The following is a 27,608-nucleotide window of genomic DNA, read 5'->3' on the forward strand; positions in this document are numbered from 1 at the left end:
GCAAAACTACAGACAGATGCCTTTGCCTCCAGGGCTGAAAATCAGGCTATGCCTACATGGATACAGAGACAGGTTCACCTTCCCTGTGTACTGGGGATGTTGGACAAGAGCCAGATGGGCAGTCAGGGAGCATGTATGTTACGTGAAATTGTTAGTGGAGTAACCTTCATTGAGAGTAAGTTACAGGAGACTGCAAGTGAAGAAACTTTCATGGAGCTGGCTCATGTCTGGCTGCCTTGCAATGCAAGAAAAGGTTGTGTCTGTACCTGTCTGGTGGTTTGCCTTGGAGTAGGGACTTGTGGAAGCCAGCTGAAAAAGGAACATTCAGACATGATAAGAACTATCCAAGTGAGTTTTACTGTGCAATGGATTGTCCTTTGGTACCACCACCAGTTACTAAACAACCCTGAAGTGACCATACCTTTACAAAGAGACAAGGAAACACTCTTAAAACCCTTTGTCTAGTTTCGTAGTGGGAGCACAGTGCCATAGAGTATGTGCAGAAAATGCACTTGGATGTGTTTCCTTTCATTTGGTGCAAAGTCATTCCTAATGTCACCTAAGCCCCTGGGTATTGCTGGGCAAGTCATCTTTACTGTTGCAGGTAGCACTTGTCAGCTTCTAGGCCAGAAATAACTCATGTTCAGAGTCACTGAACATTTCTTGCTTAAAAATATAATTATTGGAATGAACTACAGGCATCTAAATGTTAAACTTTAACCTAAAACACTTGCCTTCCCGAGGAAAATGTTGAACACAGACATGCTCAACAAGGGGTAGAGATGTTGGCAGGACTTCTGTCAGACCAGGAGGACAAAGCAGAGCAACGGGAAAGGCTTCTCTGGCCAAATATAGGTATCTACATTGGAGCTAGTTGCTGAGATTGTCTTTATGGTCAAGAAATAAATAAACACTTCTGGAAGCAATTTGTCTCATCTGAATATAACTCGCTATGAGATATACCATGAATCATGCTCTTCAACTTCTTTTTTCTGTCCTTGATCTCTTGTTCATCATCTCTGCAAAGTCAAAAGGTAAGAAATTATTTCTAAGCTAGACTTCTCTAGCCACCTGGAAGGGACTGAGGTGTGTCAAACTGTTATGACAAACCATGGATGGCAGACTCACTGCTGCAAAGTAACATGTGCAAATCCCAGCAATTATCTGTCCTGCAGACTTTCTAGCAGATGAGAAATGGGGCAATCAGATGCAACCAGTGTACATGTGCCTGTTGCGGGTGCACATGGTGTGAAGAGAGCAGCTGCAGCCACAATTTATATAGTATATGATTATGCACAGGAGGATTTGCTCCTGTAATCAGTGCTGCTCAATACAAACCACTACTATATCTCTAATTGTGATACCCAAGTAAATAAAATATTCAGTTCATTCCCATCTCTGCTCCAAGTTACCTTTTCACTAGTAGAGATCAGAGGTAACTTTTACTTTCTTGATTGTTTTCTTTATCAGGTGATCATGATGAAAGTGCAAATCTTTGCCATGACACTCTTGGAAGACAAGAAGACGGAGAGGAAGACCTAATTAACAGCAATACACTATCCGGTGTTTTTGGATCCTTAAGCCCAAAGAGGAAAAGGTGCTCCTTGTCTTACCTTGCCTAACATCCCCCAAAATACCTTTTCTACCCTCAGGAATGGCCTTGCCCTGGGACAGTATGTCAGCTGACAGAAAATCCATTTGCTGACAGCAGTGATCCCTTCTCTCCTGTTCTCCCACATAACAGAGTGGGATGTACTTGTCAGCAAAATATTATCAGCTCAAGACAGATTGTTACCAGGAACTATTCAGTTTTGGGAGAGATTGAATTGGGTACTGAGAGCTCCTCAGCTGTGCTAATGAACTCTGCTAATGAAAATGAGCCGAAGGGGACAGCAATCTCTATAGCCAAGAGCTTGTGTAGTTGGTTTGGGTTTGGTTTTTTTTTTTTTCATACAGGGAGGGAATAGAGTCAGGTTTGATGGCATCAACAAGTGAAATCATTCCCATACATGGCAGGTAGCTGCACTGGCCTGTGTGGACATGAAACATTTCCCTATTACCCAGTATATGAGACAGACAGAGGTGGTCTCTGCTGATAAAATCAAGCCTAATGGTTCACAACAAAGCTACCTGTCATAAACAATGCTTGCTTAGTGACAAGAAGCCTTTCCAACATGTACCAGCTCTTGCCTAGAGATGCTTAATAGCCTGTTTTGTCATTTAAATAGGGCAAAGCTAGTGACCAGAATTCACGAAGAGGAGATGAAATCCCAGAACTACCAGGTGAGCAGGGGGCGATGGCCCTTATGCGCCTGTGAAATCCCCAGGCAGGCTGGACCTGAGCCCAAGAGTGCACAGGGTGTCTTTGTGCCCCACAGATTGCCATAACCATCATTGAGGCCAGGCAGCTGGTGGGGGAAAACATCGACCCTGTGGTGATCATCGAGATAGGTGATGAGAAGAAGCAAACTACAGTAAAAGAAGGCACAAATGCCCCTTTCTACAATGAGGTAGGTGTTTTCTCTTGAAGAAGGCACTTCCTTCAATGGCTTTGGGGGTGTCCACCACTTGGTAGCTCAAAAGGGGTTAAACTACCTGTAGCACCTTTATGCCTGAGCAGGGAGGTCTGTCCAGGAGATATTTGAGTTTCCAGCTTGGCCAATCACCAGCAATAGCTTCCTTGGCTTTAGATCTTTTTGCTCTTTCTCTTCTCAAGCTCTGTCCATCCTGTTCCCTGTCCCCTCGATTGCATCCTACCCTACTACTACTGCCTCTGCATTTTTTCAAATGATCCATTCAGGAGTTTTGTCTAAACTGCTACCCCAACCTCCTTTTGTTACCATTTCACTGTTTCAGTCTTCACTTGACATGTGTTTGTCCCAGCTGGTGACAAATGAGACCAAAACATTTCCCAAAATCAACTGGTCCTTTGGGTTTCCTTGTGCCTCCTGTCCCTTTTGACAATAGCCTCTGACACAGAGTGACGGCCATGGGCATTTGCGAAGGGCAGTGCTGTGCAGCAATGCAAGGAGGAGAGTAGAAAACAGGTCTGGGCCATGTCAGACAGCAGTCAGGGAGCAAGGAAAGGGTTTTTCTGTAACCACCACCACCACCTCCCCAGCACCCCCTTTGTCTCACTGAGATCTGTGCAGGAAGCCAAAAAGCTAAGCCATGCTCCTGACAGCACTGGCTACCAGCATGAGGATGATTATGACCTGCTGTCCCCTTTTCCCACAGTACTTTGTGTTTGATTTCGTTGGACCACAGGTGTTCCTGTTCGACAAAATAATCAACATCTCTGTAAGTACCTAGGAAATCTTAGCACAGTAAGTAAAGGTCATTGTTGTTTGTGTCACTTCAGCTGTAAATGATTCTTCTTAATGTAATTAGAGAGAGAAATAATTTTATGTACCAAGAGTCTTATAAAGTCAGCATGAATAATAGGAAAGAGAAAGGTTAGGGGAGAGGAAAAGGAGGAAAGTCAGATGGCAATAATTTGAAGGACCATAACCCTAAAGGCAGATTAAGTGTGCATTTTCAGGGACACTCATTGCTGGTTTGGCAATCTGCAAGGTAGAGTGAGAAAATTTCACCTTAGTTAACTCTTCTCAACACTGTCTTCATCCTAATTTTCAAGTTGCCACTTGTTTCTAATGACTGCGTTGAAACCTCTGGCTTAGCTCAGTTCCTCAGATACAACTGTTTCTAACTAAATTATCCAGGTACCTTATCCTCCGCAGCAGCTCTCGGGCTGTCCGGGAGTTTCAGTGGCTGGTTGCTATTAGTATGGGAGCAGGCTCCAAGCATTCAGTGCTGCTCTCACTGCTCACTACGAGTACAGTCCTGGCAAAGCTACGTGACAACTCTGAGCAGCGCTGATGGAAGACACACATGCTCTTGTACTTGGGGCATTATATAATGATTTGCAGTTTGGAAGGCCAAGTCTATGGAGCCATGCTAATTATCTCACCTGAGGTTCCTGAAGGTAATCACCACATTTAGCAAAGTTGCTCAGGAATTAAGAAAGATCTAATGAGACTCTGGACGGTGCTGTATTTGTATTACTAAGAAATATCCTGAGCTGTGCCCTTCATGAGCTATTTTTTTGAATTTATACTCTTGAAAGTCCCATCACTTGGCCAGAGAAATGAGCAGTGAGTTGTTGCTCCAGGAAAGATTCTTTTTCCCTGTAGCGCTCTGTTCATTAAAAAAAAAAAAGCACACCAGGGAAGGGTCTGTGCTGGTTGTGCTTGACAGAGACAGGCATTGGTCAAGAGCTATAGGAAATATCTATGCAAAACCTTTTAGAGATGTTCACTCTGCACCTGCTTTGCTGAGCTGCTGTAGCTTTTCACAGCTACAGAAATAAAAATGTTAATTTGCCCAGAGAAGCTGTGGATGCCCCATTCCTGGAAGTGTTCAAGGTCAGGCTGGACGAAGCTTTGAGCAACCTGGTCTAGAGGAAGGTGTCCCTGCCCATGGCAGGGGTGTTGGAACTAGATGATCTTTAAGGTCCCTTCCCACCCAAACCGTTCTATGATTCTGTGAATTTCCATGTCGCCAACTAGACAACTAGGTTTACAATGCTGGTGGCAAATTGACAGTCTGAATCCACGTATCACATACACAGCTCAAATATATGAAATTCATACCTACAAAAGGTATCTGCAGATCTGAAAGTGCCAGCTTTCTGAGTGTGCTGGGGCTCTGTCACCATTACCTGCTGTAAATCCACACGGTTTCATCAGGCTCAGTAAACTTACTTGGTTTATAGCTGGTGAAGTTGCAACACTAAGAAATTAAAGGTCTTCTAGATAAAAATGACATTTAAAAAAACCCTCACACTAACCCATCACAATGCTCATGTATGCTACTGAAAACAGAGATTTATTACCTTGCAACATAATTTTGGAAGATGCAATATATCAGGAGTACAGAAACAAATGGAGGAAATATGTGTTCTGGGAGTGAGGGAAACCCTGGGGCATGGAAAGTTTCACAGCACTTGCTTAGCATAAATTTCACTTAAAGAAAAACAGATTGGCAGCCTCCATTACCAGCAATCATTCCTGCACCAAATTTGCTTAATCTGCGAAAATGAACTCATCTGCATATGGAAGCTCAAGAAAAACAAAATCAGATTAGTGCTGTTGTCCATCAGTTCAGCAGCTATTCTAGCCATATTCAAGTCCTACATTTGATAGGAAAATGAGATATTTTTTCTCAGCACCTGTTAATTAATAACTTTTTTTTTGTCATTAATATCTTCCAGTGCATTTCAGGATGTAATGCCATAGTAAAACTGAGATGCCCCTTTCATGCTAAACCTGTATCTCCAGTGCTGAGATACTCCCCAGTTTAACACTGTGCGTGCTTGCCCTGATCCAGAAAATATGAAGAAAATCCTTCAGTCACTTAACAGAGTCAATCAAATGTGAAAAGACGCAAACCTTTAGATACCATGTAGATGTGATTTTCTCTCAGAGAAGACAAGAGGTGTTTGCTATAAGCTTCATGCTCACCTCCTTTGATACATTAGAAAAAATATGCTTGGTAAAAAAAGTGGTAGGAAAGATGCAGGGCTTTTGATAGCAGCAGTGAGTTATTTCCTCAGCAGTTAAAAGCAACAGGTCTACTACAGGGTATGGAAACCCCCATAATTTCAATGGGAGCAGAAGACATTTACCACATGTCACACAGCAGATCTCAAGGACAGAGAAATGAGGTTTACACATTTAACACTCTCCACACAAGCTGTCATGCCCTGGAGAGAAAATGCAAAGAGCAATGAGACAGGACCACCTTGGACTCACCACATACCCTCCTCTTATTTCTCGATATGAAAGAAAATCCTTTTTTGTTTGGGTACAGAGAGGCTACAGCTTTCTTCCCCCTTCAATCCATCCCGTGCTGGATAAGTTGATTTAGTCAAGCTCCTATTTCCAGGTAGTTCCTCCAAAGCTGTAATTTTTCCTGGCTTCAGGATAAACACACCAGTTTTCATGGCTTCTTCCCTACTCCTGTGTGCCCTAGTCCAGCCTCATAGGAGCGAGGGTCCAGTGTGATGATGGGACCTGGCAGCATCAGGGACTGAGGAAAAGCAGCACCAGTGCATGAAGCATTGGCTTCATACTGGCTCTTCTCCCACATGAAGGTTGCTTAATTTTTAAGTTTTAATAGTGGAGTAAAACAAAACTGCTCCTTTGTCCACTCTTGATTTTTCAGCCCTACAGACTCCTTCTGTGTTGAAGTGAGGAATTATCAAGGACAACTGAGTGTGTTCCCTAAACCACAGAGGCACAGTTGGCCCAGGCCTTTAACAGGGAATGACATTGTGTTGCAACTAGAAACCTCCTTGAATTTTCTGGTAGATCTTGATGGTGTCAGTGATCTTTACTTTGAAACTGTCTCCTGGTGTTGAAGAAAAAATGCACAAAATGAAGTCACATGACAAATCCAATGAAAAACCACAGCAGTCTTGTATCCTTGTGTAGGATGTGTAGGTCCAAAGCCAGTGTATGATGTCTTTAGACTCCTAAAATGCTCTCAGAGGCTTGGTTGTTTAGCTCCAACATTTAGATTTACCTCCTGTGGACTTGAATCCGATGGGTTTAGTTTCTCTCTGCAGTTTGGCCAAGGTGTTCCAGCCTGCTTTCAGGAGCTTTTCCACAACCAAGGAATAGGTTTCAACCTTTTAAGCTATTCTGAAACCAGGTGAGATACATCTTTTGAGAAATACTGTTCTAGAGCCAGCCTTCCTTTAGAAGATGTTGCTAGCTTCTGCCTTGTCTATAAAGTGAAGCTCATGCATGTATTTGAAGACCAGAGACAGAGGTACATAGATCCAGGAATCATTAGAAAGGAAAAATCTTAATTAAATTTGAATTAAATTAAATTAAATTTATTATTTGACAGGAAGGATAAGGAGATAGACTCGCTGGGACCTGCTTGCCATCTTGTTCATATCTATATAACTTCTCTGATTTCATTAATATTGTGAGGGGTAAATCAGAATCGAGTCTACTTACGTGCACATTGAAGTATTATGAAAAACCACTTTAATTCTTTCTCCTCTGGGTGCACTCAATTCTTACGGCAATTCAGCTATTGCACAGAAAGTGATAGGATTTCTGCAGCCTAGTGTGAAACCAGTTATCTCCCAATGTTTATGTTCATTATTGGGCTTGTTCAGCCTGGAGAAGAGGAGGCTCCGAGGAGACCTCATTGCAGCTTTCCAGTGTCTGAAGGGGGCCTACAAGGGTACTGGGAGAGGACTTTTTACAAGAGCCTGTAGTGATCGGACAAGGAGTAATGGGTATAAATTGAAATCAGGGAGGTTTAGATTAGATACCAGGAAGAAATTCTTCACAGAGAGGGTGGTGAGGCACTGGAACAGGTTGCCCAGAGATGTTGCGGATGCCCCATCCCTGGATGTCTTCAAGGCCAGGCTGGATGTGGCTTTGAGCAACCTGGTCTAGTGGAAGGTGTCCCTGCCCGTGGCAGGGGGGTTGGAACTAGATGATCTTTAAGGTCCCTTCCAACCCTAACCATTCTATGATTCTATGATTCTATGATTATGATTTATTTAGAATTGCCAGGATAAGTAATATAACTGCATCTTCTCTGAAGACACATCCATCTGATTCACACTCTATATAACCTGTGTGCACTTGGGTTTCTAAATTGGCACAATATTGGGTAAAGAACATATTTCAAAATTTTGCTATATCTGCTGTGGCTAGGTACACCCAGTTTTGGGTGGTGCTGGATGTCACTGCTTATTTCCTCTGAACGAAATGTGATCTTTGGATTGCTCTTTCTTATGCTGACTGGGAAGAGACATACTGACATTCTTCAACTGGCCTTTTTCTGGCAGGTTATGCACAATAAACTGATTGGGAGTGTGCTGATCGGCTCCTTTAAAGTAGATCTGGGGACCGTGTACAGTCAGCCAGGTAAGTGGTGCATTTTCTGCCCTTTTTGTCTGTTAAATGAGATGTGAGGCAGGGAAGGAGAGGAGAGGGAGGTATGTTGCTTTTCCACTTAGTTGATTATGGTTTATGCCAAGGGATAAACTTAGTGAGGGTTTTGGATGGGTTGTTTTCCTATTTGGATACCAGAACATCAGCTAAATTTTTTGAAAAATGTTCAACACTGAAAACACCTTGACAATCTGCTCATTGGTGGGAATCTCTTCTCAAGGATGGCTTTTCTTTAATGGGTCAGAGTGGGTATCTGGATGCTCTAGAAAACCCAACTCCACTAATTCACTACAGAGCATCCAGAGCTCTGTTGAGTGTGTTGGGGTAGAAGGGGTGGAGGGAGGGAGAGCAGGATGGAATATGGAAGAAACAGTGAGGAGGACATAAGCTGAGAGGAGGAGCAGACCGTAACAGGAAAGAGAGGAAGGAAATGACAAAGAGGTGATGATGAGTCTACATGACCTGCCATCTTCAAAGCTGTCCAGTGCTTTCTGAAATTTGAAGCTAAGAAAATATCACCTACCTCTTTTTTGGCCTGTTTTTACTACTATCCTCAAAATATGTATCTTAAAATGCCTAAATCTACCAGGTATCATTGAGAGACAGAAGGAAGACTCGTGCTTCTTTCTTCCATCATTACTTAAGGACCTGGTTTCTTCTCAGACCGTACTTAGACCACTTGCTATAGATGTCACCCAGTTATGGTGAAAGTGTAGAGTCATTCAGGCCACCCTGTCTTCAGGGCTCCTGCAAGAGACAGTATGGAGAAATGGCCTGACTGAAGTGAGCAGTCTACACCCACACTCAGACTGTGTTAGTCTAAATTCTGTCCTGTATTTCCTGCTCACACTTTCACAAGAGGTTGGTGCCTGAGGGTTGTTCTTAAACTCATATTCCTGGTACACTCTGGTCTCTCCCTTCCAACTCCTGTACACACCCAAAGTGATGGCCAAGAATTTAATGTAAAGCTTTAGGACCTTGCTTGAGGGGGATTGCTGAAGCAGAGCTCAGCAAGGGCTGTTGTGGGTGAATCGTCCTGCGCATTTGCCCACTGGAAAGATGGAGCTGAACCTGCTTCTGGCTGCCTCTTCTTCCTCTGGTGGCTGTCAACCCTCCTTCCTCCCTTTCTCAGCTGGCTGCCAGTGTCATACCTGGTCACAGCTCCCAGCAAGGGTTTTGTTGATGGAGATTTTGGAGATCTTCAGACAGTTCTCATGAAAAAATTGGCCTTTCCTCACAAAGCCTCAGCCTTAGTTCTGCTGTGAAATCTCATCAAACCTTCCACTGGTCTTCAGTTACTGACCTCAGTAACCACTGATGAAAATGAGCTTGTTCCTGACGAGCTGTAGATCAGTCCTTTGTCTGCCTTTTTGGTCACACAATATTTTGCACCCTGTAGATGTGCCTGGTAAACAAGAGTACTTCAACATGATCCTCCTGAAAGCACAAATGTTTTTTGCAGTGCCCTTTCTGAGAACGGAGAGGAGAAATATTAGCATTTTTTGCTTCCTCTATTAGGGTGTTTAAGTTTGTCCATCTTACAGGTCATCAGTTTTGTGACAAGTGGGCGCTTCTCACAGACCCTGCTGACATTAGGACTGGAGCCAAGGGATACCTGAAATGTGACATCAGTGTGACTGGGAAAGGTGATGCAATACAAGCTGCACAGAAAACAGCTGATACTGAGGAGCAGATTGAAAAGTACTGCGAGAGTTTCTTTTTTGCTGCTTTCTTCTGTACTAAGTACCTCAAGAGACCTCTGCCTTCTTTCAGTCCTTTCCTTGCTAACTCAGGGTTAATAGCAGGATAGCACTGTACACCTCACTGTTCTGATGTGCTCAAAGAGAGCTTTTATAACCCTCTCGACTAAATTGAAGGTCGTGTTAGGGTCAGTTCTCTGCAGCTGACAGAGCTGACCATGCCCCCTGTGGCTAAGTGTCAGGTTATGCCTGACAGAAGGTTCATTGATCTGAAACCAGTTAAAAAAAAATTTCTGAAAAGCAGTGAAGTAAGAATTAAAAATACGAGTTCATGGAGAGTCACCAAGATGATGAAGGGCTGGAGCACATGGTCTTACAGGGAAAGGGGCAGGGGTGTGTGGCAGGAAGTGGAGGTTGGTTTCTTGAGCCTTATGTAGAGCAGTTTAAGGGGTATCCTGCATGAAGAGGGCAGAGCCAGATTCTTTTCAGAAGAATACAGTAGAAGGATCAGAGACTTTGGACACAGGTTAGAACAAGGGAATTTCAGAATACATACAAGATTATTTTTTTTTTACCATGAAGGTGGTCAGATGCAACAGGGGCCCAGAGTGAGTGGGGAATCTCCATCCAAGTTTGCTGAGTAATACTGTATTTTTTTCTCATCATAACTAGAAAATGGTTTTGTTTAGATGCAGAAGCAAATTCATCCAACTTTTTGTTTCTTCTCAGGATGCAAGATAACTCAAGATGAGAATTTTGTTAGAAAAAATATCACTTCATTGTCTGAGTTTTCAATTTTAAAGAAATGGCTTCTTTTTTCTTTTAGGAACCTCTTGATCCCTAAAGGCTTTCCATCTGAAAGACCATGGGCCAGATTTTATGTGAGAATTTACAAAGCAGAAGGACTTCCAAAGATGAACTCTAGCATCATGGCTAATGTCACCAAAGCATTCATAGGCGACAGTAAGGACCTTGTGGATCCCTATGTGGTCGTCATGTTTGCAGGTCAAATGGTAATTGGGATCCTCTTGATCACAAATGTAGGCCTTCTTTCCTATTAGCTGTGGTACAGGCGGGTGATTATGCTGATGTCCATTACTTACAGTTACATAAATTAAGTTAAACTCTTATTTCTGTCATCAGAAAGTATTTTTCAGTTCTTAAATTATACAGGAACAAAGTGATGGAAACTCTTAATGCCAGCAGATGTAATATCAGCCTCACAGCAGTAGGTTAGAGTCAGGCAGCAGGAGGGGAAAGAGAATTCTGCAGATCTGTTACTAAAACATCAGGTTACCAGACAGTTAATTACCCAGTGTGGTACTAGGTAAGTGCTATGTTCTGTTCTCCCTAGAGTGAAAAAAGGAAGCAGGGCTGAAATCAGTAAAGATGGTTCAATCTGGATTATAGGGCGGTGTATTGACTTCTGAATGACTCTGCTGTAATTCAGGGCCCTTTTCTGTGGTTAGCAGAAAGGAAGCGTTTGGGTAGACTTACTTTGCTGGCTTGATTGCTTCCAGAGCTCCTTCAACATCAAACATGGGGCTACAGAGAGCTGCTGAAAGGGGCTTTTGGAGGAGTGTAGAGGTCCAGGAGCCTAGTTCCACTGGAGTACACCCAGGAAACACCGTGTCAGGAGCTTGTCTTGATTATTGGTGTAAATAAGGAAAGAATTGAACTGGAAATGATTTTAAGCCAGCAATGCTTTCTGTGTGCAAGAAAGACATAGAGACAAATCCAGTTAGTCCTTCACAGATGTTTTAGTCATGGAAATGTGGCCATTGTGCTGATTTTGTAATTTGTTGTGAGTCCAAATTGTGAAATATTACATCTCAAACTAGTATGGATTAAAATGGTCAAATGCATGCAGCTATTTCAGGTTCAATAGAGGACTGAAGAAGATATAAGAATGGGTCACTGATGCGAATTTGCATGCTGGTGTGTAAAATATGGGTTTAGAGGTATTGTTGGTGGGTTTCCTTACTTGGTTTTCCTCACCAAATGTGGAAGTAGAAGGCCTGCCACAGCCTGCGGCTGCACAGACCGATATGGTCTTGACATCTCCTTCAGGCTAGGAGAAATAGCTCTGGTCTCTACATCCCTAACACACAGGCACATGCCCAGAACGTGAGCCACAGTAATCATATTTTATACTGGATAAATTGCCTCATTTAAGGTAATTCCATTGGTACATGCAGCCTGGCAGCTGTAATGAATTTCATCTTTTATGAGACACACTGCTGCATTACCACTAGCCAGGTTTTTCAAAAGCCATTTGAAGACGTCCAGTTTGTAGCAGAGATGACGGACTCTGGCTTCACAGATATGTTTTGCACATAAGGGCCCTGAAGAATTAGACCTTATTCCAGGCTCTGCTATGTGAAGGTGAGAATTCTTTAGCCATAATGTGGTCTTTTATTAGGTATGGAGGGGAAAACAAACAAGCTAATAGAAAAGCTGAAGTACTTTCAAGATAGGATATTTGTGCTTTAAAAAATGTCCAGAGAGATGTTGCTAAGTGCAATTTGTGCTATACTCATTGCTATTCTGCAGAGTCTGACCCCTCTGGGATTAAATTTCCTGGACTTTCATTTCAGGGTCGGACAACAGTGCAAAAGAACTGTGCAGATCCGGTATGGCATGAGCAGATTATCTTCAAGGAAATGTTCCCTCCACTCTGCCGAAGAGTCAAAATCCAGGTCTGGGATGAAGGCAGCATGAATGATGTGGCCTTAGCCACCCACTTCATTGACTTGAAGAAAATTTCAAATGAGCAAGATGGTGACAAAGGTAAAGGAGAAAATATCTGTAACAGAATATGTTCTTAAGGTAAAATCTACTTTCTTGGGACCTGAGCACTGACTGATCCCATTTTAGGAATGCCCAGAGCTCAGGTGAGCATCCATAGTTTTTGTTGGTTCTGATAGACCTTCTCTTGCTTAATTTGAAGTTTTATTATGTTGTGCTCTGTGCATGGTGGTCTGCTACTGCCTTTCTTGTTACAGGGCCGCTACATAATATGGTACCTTCTTTGTGACTGTGGCAATAGTCTGCTCTAGTCCATTAGGGATTACTAATGTAAGATTATAGTTCATGTGAGTTTCTGTCGGGCAATGAAAGCATGAAGTGCAAATGGCAGTGCAGGTTTATGTTTTTGATCTACCCAGTAAGAGCAAAGTCTTTAGGTAAGGCTGAGCTGGGCGCTATCACATCCTAAGGAGGTACCATGGACTGGTGTGTTTGACCTCACGTATGTGAGGTAAAGCTCACTATCTGGAGTCTTTTCACTGATGTGAGTCTACATGTGTAGCCTTATTTATGTGGTCTGATATATGTGTGGAACATGGTCAGTTATCACAGCTCAGCAAAGGTACAGTAACTCTTTAAACTTGGAAATTAAAACATGTATCTGAGTCCTTAAAGAGAAAATAAAAAATAAATCATAGAAACTGAGTAGTGACATGGGATTGGGAACAGTTTGGAAAGGTGAGAAAACTCCCATTCCTCTCCCACCATGTCCCAGCCCTCAGTCTATGGGACCAAGTTCTTTTTTTCAAGAGCTGAAATGGGCCTCATGCCTCAGCACGTGTGGTACAAACACCTTCTGAGAAAGAGCTCCATACTGGCAGAGTCTCTGGTTGGTTATTGGCAGAGACTTCTTGGTGCCTAAGAATCACCTTGCAAAACAGTGGTCCTCACCTGCACAGAAATGGGTCCAGGTTTGGCTTTTCACATGCAAGAGGCAAGATTTCTTCGAACAGACAGTGAGAGGAGTGTGCTAATACCTAACGGAAATGCCATAAAAGGTGCTTTATCCCCAGGGTTTTTGCCTACCTTTGGGCCTGCCTGGATCAATCTCTATGGCTCACCCAGGAACCACAGCCTCATGGATGACCACCAGGAGCTTAACGAAGGTTTTGGAGAAGGGGTCTCCTTCCGGGGATGTCTCTTCATTGAGATTGCTGTGGAGATACTTTCAGGAGGAGCCCATGAGTCGAAGTTTTCAAGTGTTATCAAGAATATCAAATTGCCATCTAAAGAAAAAGACTTCAAAGCACCCAAAGGAAAAGACAAAACTGACAAAGCAGGAGAGGATCGAAAGTCAGCTTCTCCTTCAGATAAGATGAACTCAACTGAGGTGGAAGTTGAGCCATTTGATGTGCCTTCAGAGGTTGGTATGATATTAAGAGACTGATTGACATGTGACCCTAAAATTCCAAGGATGGCACTGGTGTGTGTATTTGGGTTTGGGTCATGTCATACTTCTTTTATGTGCTGCCTACAGCTTCTCCATATTTCTATAGTCTTGGGACATTCCCATAATAATGCAGCACCAATGGAGCATTAATGTGTACCTGTAACTCATAAAAAAATACTCAAGTAGGACTTGGTTTCCATAAAAGTTAGACTCCTGTCCTATTGTCCCTTCTACACTAGATGCATCATCCATGTGTTCCTACTAGAAACTTGTATGATGTGATATCTGCTAAATGACAGAGAGCTGATGGGGGCAGCTGCTAATTATAAAATCTGATTTCCTGCATTCGTTTGAGAAAATTGGTAGTTGTTAACTGAAATGAGTAGGGAATCACAACACAGGTTTTATGCAAATGCAGAGTGATACAGCCTAGTCTGTTTTACTCTTCTCCTTTAACTCTGCATTGTCAATGTAGTTATAAACTTCTAATCCCTTTAGGAGAGGGGATGCAAACCATGTGCTCAGTCTCAGCTGGCATTACTGATGATACTTTCCTAACTCCACCTGTCGTGCTGGGTTACATCATGGGAGGATCTGTGCTACGATGCTTTGCGAAGGTTGTGTAATACTGGCAGGGCATGTGGGATCAGGTGCTCAGCCAATACATGATCTTTGATTCTCTGCTCCATCGCATCACTGTCTGGAAGCAAACACACATTGGTACATATACAGACTATATTATTTTTACCCAATAAATAGGAAGAAAAATAGTCTCATAACCAATTTTCTTCATGCTTCAGTATGTCTTTGATCAAAATTTTGGAGTTCCACCTCAGTGCTTAAGGCACACATGTCCTTTATTAGATCTGACTCCAGTACCTGAAGGGGCCTTACAAGGAAGCTGGGGGACACACATTCTACAAGGGCCTGTAATGACAAGACAAGGGGAAATTGGTTTAAAATGACAACAGGGAGATTTAGATTAGATATCAGGAAGAAGTTCTTCACGGAGAGGGTGGTGAAGCACTGGAACAGGTTGCCCAGAGAAGCTGTGGATGGCCCATCCCTGGAAGTGTTCAAGGCCAGGCTGGATGAGGCTTTGAGCAACCTGGTCTAGTGGAAGGTATCCCTGCCCATGGCAGAGGGGTTGGGACTAGGTGATCTTTAAGGTCCCTTCCAACCCAAAGCATGCTATGATTCTATGATTTTTGGTCTTTTGACTCCACCTCTACAAGTCAACAGGAGAGAAGAAATTGTTCTTTGGTCTTGAGGCCTAGCTTTGACAAGTGCTCTTCCTTGGCCTGTGCTCTGGCATTGCTGGCATGAGTGCTAGCTGGAGCAGGTCAAGGAGTGTGTTAAGAGAGAAATTACATGGGTAATTGCAAGCCAGCTGTGTCTTGCTTTATACACTCATACAATTGTAAATTGCCTCTGTCCCTCAGTAGTTCTCTGAAGATTGTAATAGAGGTGAAATGAGAAGAAATTTATTTCCACATAGATTTTCTTCTATCTGGAAGAAATCCTTTATTGTTAGCGGCTCAAACACTATGGTCTTAGGTGTTAGCTAAATGTTCCAGGCAGAGGAAAAAACCCTGCTGTAACACCAATAAATATTAATAGTAGTAATAAGAGTTTATTTCTGGTTACTGTGCCTCATTTTCAAATACAGAATGTGTAAAAGGCAACAACGTAATACAGTGATGCTTGACATTATTTTGATTTTAACATTCAGCAATACTTCATGGTACAGTAGACACAGTAATTGTATTACAACGCTCTGAAAGGAAAAGCAGGGACTGGAGACATTACGAATAAGGTGAAAAATGTCTCACAAAGCCTCTGGGACAACAGCAGCAAATTTCCCATCCCCACAGCACAACTTTATTGACCTATTCCAGCAGCAAGAAGACATTAAACATTTGAAATTTGCTTTCTTTATAATGGGAGATAGATGTGTGTGTTGTAGGCTCTGAACCTCAGCTTTATTAGCCACCTTATGCTCTGGGTTCGTGCTGAAAATGATCAAGGCACGGGGAAACTAAAGCTACTCTGGAGCTGCAATCTCTGTGTGGTGTTAGCTTTGATGGGTGATGCTGCTAATCCTTCCACTGAACACCTATGCCCTTTTGCTGTGTATGGCAGAGTTTTTTCAAAATTAAGAGATCATGGGCTGTGTCAAAAGCTTTTCTTGCTTTGCAAAAGTCAAGAAAAGAAATATTCACATACAGCTTATGTTTTATTCATTGCCTCACTCTGTTGCAAAAGAAGTTAGTACTGATGGGCTAATTTCCTAATGGGCTTCAGTAGGGCTTACATTGGAGAGATTCTGGCAGTCAAGGTGTAAATTTTGGGACAAAACCCATAAAATATATTTCCTTTGAGCTTAATCTTAGTTTGGCCCAGTAGCTTGTTCTGTTAACGACCCAAGAGCACTAAAGGTATTAGCTCGCCCTTTTGAGTGAGAGTGTGTGCCAGGGACAAGCAGATGCTGGGTCTTCAATAGGTTTAATCAGATCCCAGCAGAGCCTTAAAACTCTACAAAAGGTCATTACCCTTTCCAGGTGTGCTGCTGTGCTGGGACCCTTCGGTTCCTGTGCTTCCAATTTCTGTAAAAGCTGAAACCAGGGTGACTGGGTTACAGGTTTCTGTGCTGTGATGCCAAGGAAGGTGAAGAGCAGAGGACTGCACTCCACTCCCCCCCAGAGAGCCTACCTTTGGTCCTGTCATTTAAAAACTGGCAGGATAAAAAAATGAAGGGCTGTTTGGTTTCAGTAGGCTTTTGCACAGGGCTGCCATCTAAAACGTGCATACCAGGAATCTTTGTGTCTTATGGTGTCACTGGGAGCTGAGTGTCAAAGTCCTGACTTCAGGCATGGTCAGAGTCTTGATAGTACAAACACATGGGCAGGAGGTTAAAGTCATCCTGGGGAAGGCAGAGCCGGGCGAGCACACCCCTGCCTGGATGCATTATGATGGCAGCATTTACTATCGCAATGCAGAGGAAGGCTGCTGCCACGCACTGATAAATTACTTATATCGGGGTGGTGATACCTTGTTGCTGTTTCACTAAAAGAGTGCCCTTGAACTGCTCTTGTACTGCCATAGACGTATAGATTGAATGATGGTATAAGAGTATGAGAAGATGCTGAAACCTTTTAATAGTGACCACTGGTGAGGAAGGGTACGAAGTGAGGGGTAATGATTTTTATGTAACCAGTTATGATATAGCTGGACAATATTGACAAGACCAAAATCAAAAATTCTTATCTCTTTTTCCAATGATATCAGTCTCTCAGAGAAGAGGTATTACTTCTTCCTACAAATTGTGCCTCACTGACCACCTCAGACTAATCAATCTCTAACAATAACATAGCTGCTAGAGACTTACAAAGTGTTGTGCATCAGTGCTGTAAAAAGAAGTAGAATGTAAAATCAATGTCTTTTTTTTTTTACATCCTTCAACTATAGATCTATGAAGAGGAATTTGAGGAATTCCTCCTCTTCGGGACATTTTTTGAAGCCACAATGATTGATAGGAAGGTTGGGGACAAGCCAATAACCTTTGAGGTTTCTGTTGGTAAGTGTTAAGCTCTTCTCCTAAGCAGAGATGGAGTCTGAGGAGAAAGGGATGCTATGTGCTATTGGCAGCTGTGTTTCAGGGCTTAGGAGTCAGCTTCAGAGTAGGACTTATATTTGCATTAAATGCTGATCACCATTTCTCTGGATAGTGGTCAAGCTGGGCATACTGATGCCTACCTATCTCTACTCCCAGGTGCCCTGAATTAATACAAATCCTCACACCTACTATAAACAGCAACTCACCCAGCATTTAGCCTTCTAATTTCTTGGGAGAACCAAACTCAATTCGCTTCAAGGCAGAGTTCATTCTGTGGTGCCCATTGCAATTCTCCCTGTCTGTGAGGGAGCCCTTTTACAGGGAGGATCCATGTGGATTGTTTTGGCCAACCCCACTGAGCTACACATGGGTTTGTGAGTGTGGCATGGGAATACAGCTAAGCCTCAAAATGCATGCACCAGCTTGTGCTCTATGATCGTCCTGGTAAGTCCTGTCCTCCTGAGTAAAGCAGGACTGTACTGCGTGAGGGACCTCCTCATGCTGGAGCTGAATTGTCCCCAGGAGCAGACTAAAGAGAAAATGAAGACATTTTCATGAACATTGAGTTCTCTCTTGAGAACCTTGAATTGGTCTCATTTCCCGTGCAGGGGTTTGCTTATCTCTGTATTGGCTCCACTTAGAGTCCAAGTGCACAGTGACACCCTGGCACTTACCATCTTTGTGTTTGTGTACCTGAGTGTGCTCAGCTGTAAGGGTATTTGTCCAAGGAGAAATATCTGTTACAAACAGGGCCATCAATGAGTGTTATTGATTCCTTCTGAAGCTTAGAAGGAAGCAGAGCTGAGAATGACAAGAAACTCATTTGTCTCGTTGGCCAAGAAATTATACTGATTCTTGTCAGAATTAATACTAAAGTTGAATCTGGCTCTGAATTCAGAATCTGAACATCTGCCAGCTACCTGTGCAGTTGAAATTTGGATCCAAATTTGGCAAATGTACATTATTTACATGGAAGACGGAACCAAAAGTCGTGATCACTGTGTTGTATGGGGTGATTCAGCACATCTTACTCCTGCAGGGCCTGTTTTCTGCCTGTCTCTAATAAAATCTGTAATTACCAGTCTGATGGATGCACATCTTTCTGAGAGCAGATAATTACCCTTTAAGGCAAAATCCTATCACAGAAGATGTCTGCGTCTTTAGCAGAGTTGTCTGGCATTAGGCTTGAAGCTGGGGCCTCAAAGCATTGTTATTACAAATTCTGCAACCCTACTACGCAAAGTTTGCTTGTCTGAAAATGAGCATTCGCACTTCTGAGATCAGACTTGGAAATTATCATCCATGTTGTAAAGAAGACATACATTTGCTATGTAAATCTAACATATATTGTGGCTCCTGGGTCTAGAAATATCAAGAGCAGTATTGTTTTGTTTCTGAATTTCTTTAGCAAAGGCAGAAGGTCCTGGGGCACAGCAACCAGAGGATCGCATCACATAGTGATGGGGGTAGTATCCAAGGTATATATCACATAGGGCACTGTCCTGGAGTCTGAGAAGTCATGGGGACTGACATAGCCTGTTAAGACTTTTATAAACTGTGATATGGCCAGAACAGATAATGAACAGGAGGGGACAAAGTTTTTCCACTGATATTATTAGTTTTCCACTGGTTTTTTTTAACCCTCATTCAGGTTTACCACCACCAAACTAGTAATCTCTTTACTTGTAACCCTGAATCTCTAGGTAACTTTGGAAATATTACTGATGGGGTGTCAGCAGGAGCTGGAGGGAAAAAGAAGACACATAATGGAGAAGCAGAAGAAAGCCTGCTGCATGAGGGGGAGGATGAAATTTCTCATGACCATGGAGTACCCCTGATATCCACCACACCCCCCGAGAAGCCACTGATCACAAGTGGAAACAGGTGAGCATCTGTGTTTCAAAATGTTGTCATGCAGGACTCTGGTTCCTATTTTCACAGTATTCTAGAATGGTTTGGGTTGGAAGGGACCTTAAAAATCATCTAGTTCCATCATCCCTGCCATGGGCAGGGACACCCTCCACTAGACCAGGTGGCTCCAAGCCTCGTCCAGCCTGGCCTTGAACACTTCCAGGGATGGGGCATCCACAGCTTCTCTGGGCAACCTGTTCCAGTGCCTCACCACCCCCTCTGTGAAGAACTTTTTCCTGATATCTAATCTAAACCTCCCTACTTTCAATTTAAACCTGTTACCACTTGTCTTGTCACTACAGGCCCTTGTAAAAAGTCCCCTCCCAGCATCCTTGTAGCCCCTTCAGGTACTGGAAGGCTGCAATAAGGTCTCCCTGAAGCCTTCTCTTCTCCAGGCTGAACAAGCCCAATTCTCTCAGCCTGTCCCCACAGGAGAGGTGCTCCAGCCCCCTGAACATCTTCATGGCCTCCTCTGGACTCACTCCAACTGGTGTATGTCTTTTTTATGCTGGAGCTCCACAGCTAGATGCAGTACTGCAGGCGGGGTCTCACCAGAGCAGAGTAGGGGGGGAGAATCCCCTCCCTCGACCTGCTGGCCACACTTCTCTGGATACAGCCCAGGATACCGTTGGCTTTCTGGGCTGCCAGTGCACACTGCCAGCTCATGTTCAGCTTTTCATCCACCAGTACCCCCAAGCCCTTCTCCTCAGGGCTGCTTTTAATCCATTCTCCACCCAGCCTGTACTTGTGCTTGGGATGGCCCTGACCGCTGTGCAAGACCTTGCATTTGGCCTGGTTGAACTTCATTTTATAGTCTTGTGGGACTCATTAATGAGTTCTGATGTCATTAAGCAGGTTGTGTGGAACTGAGGCTTTCAAATCCTCAATTACATCTTTCACAAAGGTAAATTTTCTAGCCCCCACTGAAGTGAATGGGCTCTGAGCCATTTTACATTCATCTTCTGATCTTGGCCTCATGGGGTCTTGAACTTCTGGTGTTTCTAAAAGGGGTATGTTGTACCAACTGTACATTGGAAAGCTATAGGAAGTGCAAATCCTTCAGTGCTATCCCTGGTTTAGGATTCCATACTCTGATCATGAGTGACATCCACCCAGTGACCAGCTCCAGAATCAGAGTAACGCATCAAAGATATTGAAATCTGGTCACGACAAAGTCAACTTCCCAGAACACCTCCCATAGCTAATAATTATAGATTTAGACTTAAATAGCAAGTAGTAACAGAAGTAGGAGGAAATAACCTTTGAAAAATAGAATGAAGCAATGGATGAAAACATGCAGAACAGTTCTTCTACATGGCCTTATTTATAAACAAAAGTGTAAATGTTGAATTAATTTCAAAAATGTTAATAAAAAGGAATATTTTCTTTGTTGCTTTGGTAGGTAGAACAATCCCTGATATTTCTGAGTGCCAAGACTAGATGGTACCTCTTTCTTTAGAAGGCCAGGGACTGCCAAGCAGATTACAGTACTGACAAACAGTATAAGGAGAAGGTGGGAAATATCAACCTGGATCTGTTTGGTTTCTGGACCTTCCTGAAGTTAAAAAGTACTTTCATCCTGTCTTGCAGTCAATGGCTCAGTCAGATTAAATAAAACCTAGTGGAAGAAAATTAGAATGAAAATACCATGGTAGAAATTTTTATTTCTGCAGCAAATAAATAAGGAGAAGGGGGGAAAAAAATCAGTGACAGAAAGATAGTTGCCTCTCCTCATTAACAGGACTGCAGATTTGGGTACATGCTGTTTTATTATCTTCCCTGAGAGACTGTAGGATTTTTAGTTTTTCCCTTAACAAAAATTTAAAGAACCATTGTAAAAGAATGAATCATTCTTCAAATCTGCTATTACTTCTTGGCTCACTCCAATATTAACAATGTTTCCTCTCATTACAGATACCTTTTCCTCAAATTTAGGTAAAATGCTGCGTCTTGTTTTCCTTCCTGTGTTATCTAAAACAGTTTAGCTAGCCACAGATACCAACTAATGACTTTATGACTGTCATCTCATATTGGCATCTCACTCGTCTCAACACTGGATATTTTTAGTGTTAATCAGTACTTAATGGGATATCCAATAGTTTAGATAAACCCTGCATTTTAGAATCATAAATGAACAATAAAAAACAATAACGAGTCCATTTTGGAGACTAAAACCACTGGCTAATTAAAGGAGCAGACAGAGCAATAAGACTTCTAAAGCAGACACCATGAAATTGCCAGGAATTTTCCATATTGATGTCAAAATATATAGCAAATATAATCTAACACTGAAAAAATCATTCCCTCAAATTCTCATAGAGGGAATAATAGACATGAAAGTTCAGTCTTCCATGTGAGTTATTTCATGGCTATATAATTTTCTCAGTAAATCCCATGAAAAGCGTAATAAGCTCTGTGAATTTCAGGTTAAGATGTTCTGGCATTGGGAAATAGTTGAACTGGTTTTCCCTCTTACGAAACCACCAAAATTAATGATTGTTTGAGACCTGCGTAGTTCTGCTATGCACCAAATTCCATGGGTAATGCTTTTCTCACTGTAGGTTACTGAGGAGAAAGTAAATAGGAAGTTGTGTTTCTCTTTTGATAGACCATAGGGCAGTAAAATGAAGTTGTAGAGAAGATAATATTTTTAAAATTCTCTCATAAATCTACTAGGGATGTGTGAAAGTTAGAAGTTATGGATAGGACACTCAAGAGCAACAAGTTACTTGGCTTCTGAGGTCTTGCTTTAGTGGTAAAACACGTGTGCCCAGTTCTATCTATCTGAGATGATGTAGGGTATCTGAGGCATCCTTGCAAGCAAACATGAGAAACCCAGCCCCTTGTGGGTCCACAGTGGAATTCCCATTGCTTAGGCAATTCAGCCTACTGGGGCTCTGGATTTTGGGTGCAGATGATCAGGACTTTATAAAAATTTGGCTGTGCTCTGATAGAGAGACCTTGAAATGGAAGAAGTCTTCTCTCTATACCAAGTGAAGTTTCCTTTCTTCAATACCACGGCCTCTCCCAGAGGAGAAGAAATGTAAAATGCAGCCATGTTTTCTGCAAATTGTTGAACATCATGAAGAGCAGGTGGCTCTTTTATTTGTTATTATTTAGGTATTTTTATTTGTTATTATTTAGGGAATCAGTGTCTGTGGAGAAATAATGAAGGGTTACAAGTCAAGTAGTGCTGGGTTTGACTGGGATACAGCTCATTTTTTCCATAGTAGTTTGTACAGGACTATGTTTTTGATTTGGGCTGAAAACAGTATCGATAATACAGGGATGTGTTCATTATTGGTGAGCATGCTTACCCAGTGTCAAGGCTTTTTCTGCTTCTCACAGCACCCTGCCAAAGAATAGTCTAGGTGTGCACAAGAATTTGGGAGGGGACACAGACAGGACAGCTGACCCCAACTGACCAAAGGGATATTCTGTACCATATGACATCATGCTTAACATATAAAGCTGGGGGAAGAAGAAGGAAGGAGTGGCACACATTTGGAGTGATGTTTTTTTTCCTGTCCTGAGTAACCATTATGCTTGATGGAGCCCTGCTTTCCTGGAGATGGGCTGTACACCTGCTTGATGATGCAAAGTGGTTAATGAATTCTTTGTTTTACTTTGCTTGCATGTGCAGCTTTTGCTTTATCTATTAAACTGTTTTTATCTCAACCCACAAGTTTTCTCACTTTTATCCCTCTGATTCTCTCCCAGATCCCACCAGGGAAGAGTGAGCAAGCGGCTTTGTGGTGCTTAGTTGCCAGCTGGGGGTTAAACAGTGACACAAGTATACACCAGAAAATTGCTCTCCAGTAAAACCTCTTCTCAGCTGCGGAGCATATATTGGTGGCATTAGGCTAGAACCATTCCCAGAAGAACATAAAGCAGTTTATAGAGCTTCATATCTGTTAAAAAGCTCTCCGCTGTCCCTCCATTATTAAGGAAAATATTGAGACCTCTGGTGTTAGGGCCAGTATGGCTGAGCATGGTGTTTCATAGGGCTACAGTATATAAAGGGAGGACAAGGTGCTTATCAGGTACAGGGTTTTGACATGGTGCCTACCAGGACTCTAATTGAAACATCAGGCTTTGTGGCAGGTGTGCGTTCAAGTCTGCAGAGCCTCTGGTTAGGCTGGCATCTTGCTCATTGTTTTCAGTACAAGACACTCATACAGCTGACCACCCAAAGAAAGCAGCATTACAAAAAGAGTCAGTATGGGCACTTGCACCTAAGATAAAAAGGAAGAAAAGATGCATTTTAACACTGAGTTACTATGAGATTGGTATCACTTCTGCTAAGCATGGTCCTGCAGATCAGCTGTCAAGGAATGTCAATCTCCACTAGGAATTGCTTCTGAAAAAAAGCATCTTGTGAAAGTGATGTTTTGGTGAGACTCTGCCATGCCTCTCCCACTGTGCAGTGGATGGAGCCATTGCTCTTGAAGAAGTGATCAGATTTTAATCTTGGCTCCTTTTTCCCTTGTTGCTTCCCACCATTAACAGTATTTCAGAACTCCTCTGCGTGACTCTTTGCCTGGCTTTTCTCCCACCCTGGAAAGCACTGGAATTAGATCTATTGACTTTAAGGTTTTTCTCTTCAGGGATCTCATAGGTAGCGTAAGTGATGTTTGTGTTTGTTCTTCCCAGAGTTTACTGGCTAGCACATGCGAACACATGCTGTCATGTCTTTGGGTTCTGTGCTGTGAGAGAGCACCAAACAGATCTTCTTTCCTGTGCCTTGACCTGCACCCCTCTCTCATCTTTATGATCTACTCCATACTTTGTTTTCACAGGAACTACCAGTACCTGCCGTTTGACGAGAGGAAGCCCTGTATCTGTGTCAAGAGCTACTGGGGCAACCAGACCTTTCGTCTGTACCATTCCAACACTCTTGAGAAAATGGCAGATCATCTGGTAAGTGGCAACCATCCTCCCAGGCTCATGTATTCATCAGAGTATGGCAGTGAGAGGCTATGTTCCCCAAAAGAGTCCTTCAAAATTTCCCCCAATTACATTCCTTGCTGTTCATTTTATGAAAGAGTAGCTGATATCAGCCCCTTCTCTTTTAGTCTTTTTTTTTCCCAAATTGCTTTGATCTATTGGAGCTCGTCAAATATTTCTGTCCCCTTTTTTTTTGCATGTCTGTACAGTTGTCTTCTTTTCCCAGAACCATTTTACTCTTTGTAAGAACGGTCAAACAATTAAAATATGAGACATAGAGTAATTCTGTCACCTATGCCTCTTCCTTTGATGTCTTCTTGCCCAGACTACATGCTTTAACCTGTGTTTATGATGGACACTCTTTAAAGGACACTTTTTGGTTTTAGTTTTCCTAAAAACATTGATAGAGACAAAACAGCATATCGTCTCATAGACAGTCACTGGGATGCCTTGTCATAGTGTCTTCCTGTAATTATGTTCTTTTTCTACCTTTGTTTAAAGTTGACTAAGAACAGTCTCAAGAAATTAATAGTATTATTTTTGAAAGTGATTTTTAATGATGAACATTTTAATCTGGGGCACTCAGATTAAGAGTCTGACTCATCCCTCATTTATCCTTATATACCTCATGAGCAAAAACACTGAAGTTATACTCATGCAAGGTTGTTTCCTGAGAAGACTGTGGCTTACAGGCCAACATTATGAACCCAGGTATTTGAATATTAAACATCTAAATTAAACAGGAAGAGATATGTTTGTCAGTGTATCTGAACACCCACAAGCCTCACTGGAAATCCAGCCATTTATCTTAGTTTGTAAGAAGGCTCCATTTCTCAGTAATAACAGGGGGTGTTGTGGTAGACTGATCTTCACCAAAACCGTGAGAAAACAAAGGTGGTCCAAGCAGTAGTAGCTTGGACTAGTAGTTGGAGAGTCTGGGGAAAGGTCAAAATAAATCATGTTCCCAGAGTCTTCTCTCTGTGCACTTCAAGTGCAGTGATAAATCAACAGTCTTCTGTCAGGTTACAAAGTCGCCTCCCTCATTCCAGCTAGTCATACAGTGAATAATGGTGTTTAACACTGGCAGGATGATGACAAAGTCCCCTTCTCTACGTAACAGCTTTTTCATGTCTTTTCCTTAGGAAGAATCACTCGAGCAAGTAAAAGACTTGATCAAGGTTTCAGAGATTGCATCTGAGGAGAAAATGAGGATGACCCTAAATGATTTTATCAATCAAAGCAGGTAAATACATTTACTAGAGGCATACAAAAATCAACTTTATATGTTGGCTACAAATTCAAGACTAGACAAGGAAACTGATGATAATAAAAATTACAGTAAACTTACTGAGATATATATGTTATTTATTCTGCTATAAAAGCACAGGCCTTCCCAAATTGCAGTTTCTATTTATACAGAGAAAACATTTTATTGTTATTTTAAATATTCAGTATTGACAGTAGATGACTGCCAATCATTGTCATATTATTTTGGCTTTCTGGATTCTAAGAATAGAATGTATATGGGATAAGTAAGATTTAATAAAGTGTGTGATAGACTATTGTAGAAAAGGACAAGGTTAAGATAAAACCAAAGGATTCGCATGCTGGGATAAATCACTGAGTGGGCTCTGTGTCACATGATATGATTGGGCTAAAATACACATAAACCCTAACTTCTAGGTATTAACCTTGTTTCTGTGAAATGTGGTGCAGAGGTTTTGGACTCTATTCTTTGAATCTTATAGGTGTTCAATATTTATTTTAGAGAATTTCAACATCTCTGTCTTCTGGTTCATGTACTGCAGCAGACAGAGAACCTTTCATTCCAAAGTGTTTTAGCAGCTCACATTAAAAAAAAGATAACACATTTTAAGAACCTGTTATTCTTCTGTGCTAGGGCCTTCATTAACATTGCTGAAAAGAAGCCCAAAGGGTTGAATTACACTGCTTTGGACAAAAAGAGACTCATGCTGTTCAAGCAAGAGCTGGTATGTGTGTTTTTTCCTTTAATCATTGATACAATGGTGTTAACGAAAGGCATGCTGGTTGCATACCTCTGTCTATTTGATTTCATCATAGGGGAATGCTATATAATTAATATGAATATAATATCTAAGACCATTTTTAATAGACCCTGCTGTGCTTAATGAAGAGTAGTAAGATACCCTAAAAATTACAGAACATATTTTTATATACAAATAAGACATTATAATAATGAGCTGATTTTTCTTTGAAATGCCTCTTAAAATGGAATGATGCAGAGTTCAGTGGAAAAAACATCAAATTAACACTGCTGTTAGGCATTTAATTACTGTGTTGGGACTGAACTTCAAGACTAGTGAAGTCTAGCATTTGATATTCCTGGACCTTGTCACCTCCTCCACGGAACCAATGAGAAGAAACCAAACTGGGTGGAGGTCATGTGAATGTTTATTAGCTTTGTTTACTATTTGTAGCATAGAATTTGTTTGTGATTTCTTTCAGGACAAAGGCTGATAATTCTAGGTGGTAATCACATGTCTCTTGGGACTTGTATACATGCAGTGCACATACAAAGAGAAAACAAGGGACATTCACATTTGACATTATTATTCAGCTCCAAGAGATCATCACTTTCAGTTGTGACAAAGAAATTAATTGTTACCTTGAACTAAGTGTCTCCATCCTCTCTTATCAACTTGAAGACTGTTTTGTTCAAACTATTTGATAATGCATAAAAATACATATTGTCTATCCTGAATGCAGGAAGCAATGTCTAGTGATGCCAAGGGAATTGTTCAGCAGCAGAAAAAGAAGATGCCACTGGATGAAATGATGCGTGAGACTCACAGCTTTATAGATAAAATCCGATTCTTGGCTGATGAGGTAATCCACACAGAAATTTAAAATCCAGGTCTTGACTCTGATTTTCATAATACCATGTAAATAATAACTCCTGTCCTGGTTATCCAATGAGTTCTCCTTTGGATAACCAGGTTTGAGTTATCCTATGGACTCAAACCTGTTTTGCATTAAATGCTAGATGTTACAGGCTGGGGTAGGAAACACTGGGTGATGTGGTATGGAGAGGGTGCAGTACAGAGAGTTTTTCTTTTTCTTCTTCTTTTATTTATTTTTTTTTTAATAAGGTTATCCTGTATGTGCCTTGGTGGTTTGGAGACAGCCTGCTTTCTGGTCTGAATTCATGCCTCCACATGTATGGAGGCAGTGATTTGGACTGGTATGAGCTCAGGGGTCTCTATACCCCTGGG

The 27,608-nt window shown here is 42.0% G+C and overlaps 1 protein-coding gene across 1 annotated transcript in view; it reads left to right on the forward strand.

The window, feature by feature from the left end:
- Window positions 1-1,469: 1,469 nt before the first annotated feature.
- The window catches only part of FER1L6 (fer-1-like family member 6), a gene marked incomplete at its 5' end in the record, with an annotated part of 67,715 nt that continues 41,576 nt past the window's right edge, over window positions 1,470-27,608 (forward strand). The window contains 15 exons of the mRNA XM_010146658.1: window positions 1,470-1,597; window positions 2,229-2,283; window positions 2,379-2,510; window positions 3,238-3,300; window positions 7,877-7,955; window positions 9,527-9,683; window positions 10,509-10,695; window positions 12,280-12,472; window positions 13,504-13,853; window positions 17,349-17,457; window positions 19,200-19,380; window positions 24,207-24,327; window positions 25,497-25,597; window positions 26,255-26,345; window positions 27,103-27,222. Of these exons, the coding sequence (XP_010144960.1) occupies window positions 1,470-1,597; window positions 2,229-2,283; window positions 2,379-2,510; window positions 3,238-3,300; window positions 7,877-7,955; window positions 9,527-9,683; window positions 10,509-10,695; window positions 12,280-12,472; window positions 13,504-13,853; window positions 17,349-17,457; window positions 19,200-19,380; window positions 24,207-24,327; window positions 25,497-25,597; window positions 26,255-26,345; window positions 27,103-27,222 (2,067 nt within the window). The remainder of the gene's footprint in view (window positions 1,598-2,228; window positions 2,284-2,378; window positions 2,511-3,237; window positions 3,301-7,876; window positions 7,956-9,526; window positions 9,684-10,508; window positions 10,696-12,279; window positions 12,473-13,503; window positions 13,854-17,348; window positions 17,458-19,199; window positions 19,381-24,206; window positions 24,328-25,496; window positions 25,598-26,254; window positions 26,346-27,102; window positions 27,223-27,608) is intronic.

This window comes from Eurypyga helias, unplaced genomic scaffold (genome assembly GCF_000690775.1).
Source record: "Eurypyga helias isolate BGI_N326 unplaced genomic scaffold, ASM69077v1 scaffold1862, whole genome shotgun sequence".
NCBI classification, from domain to species: Eukaryota; Metazoa; Chordata; class Aves; order Eurypygiformes; family Eurypygidae; genus Eurypyga; species Eurypyga helias.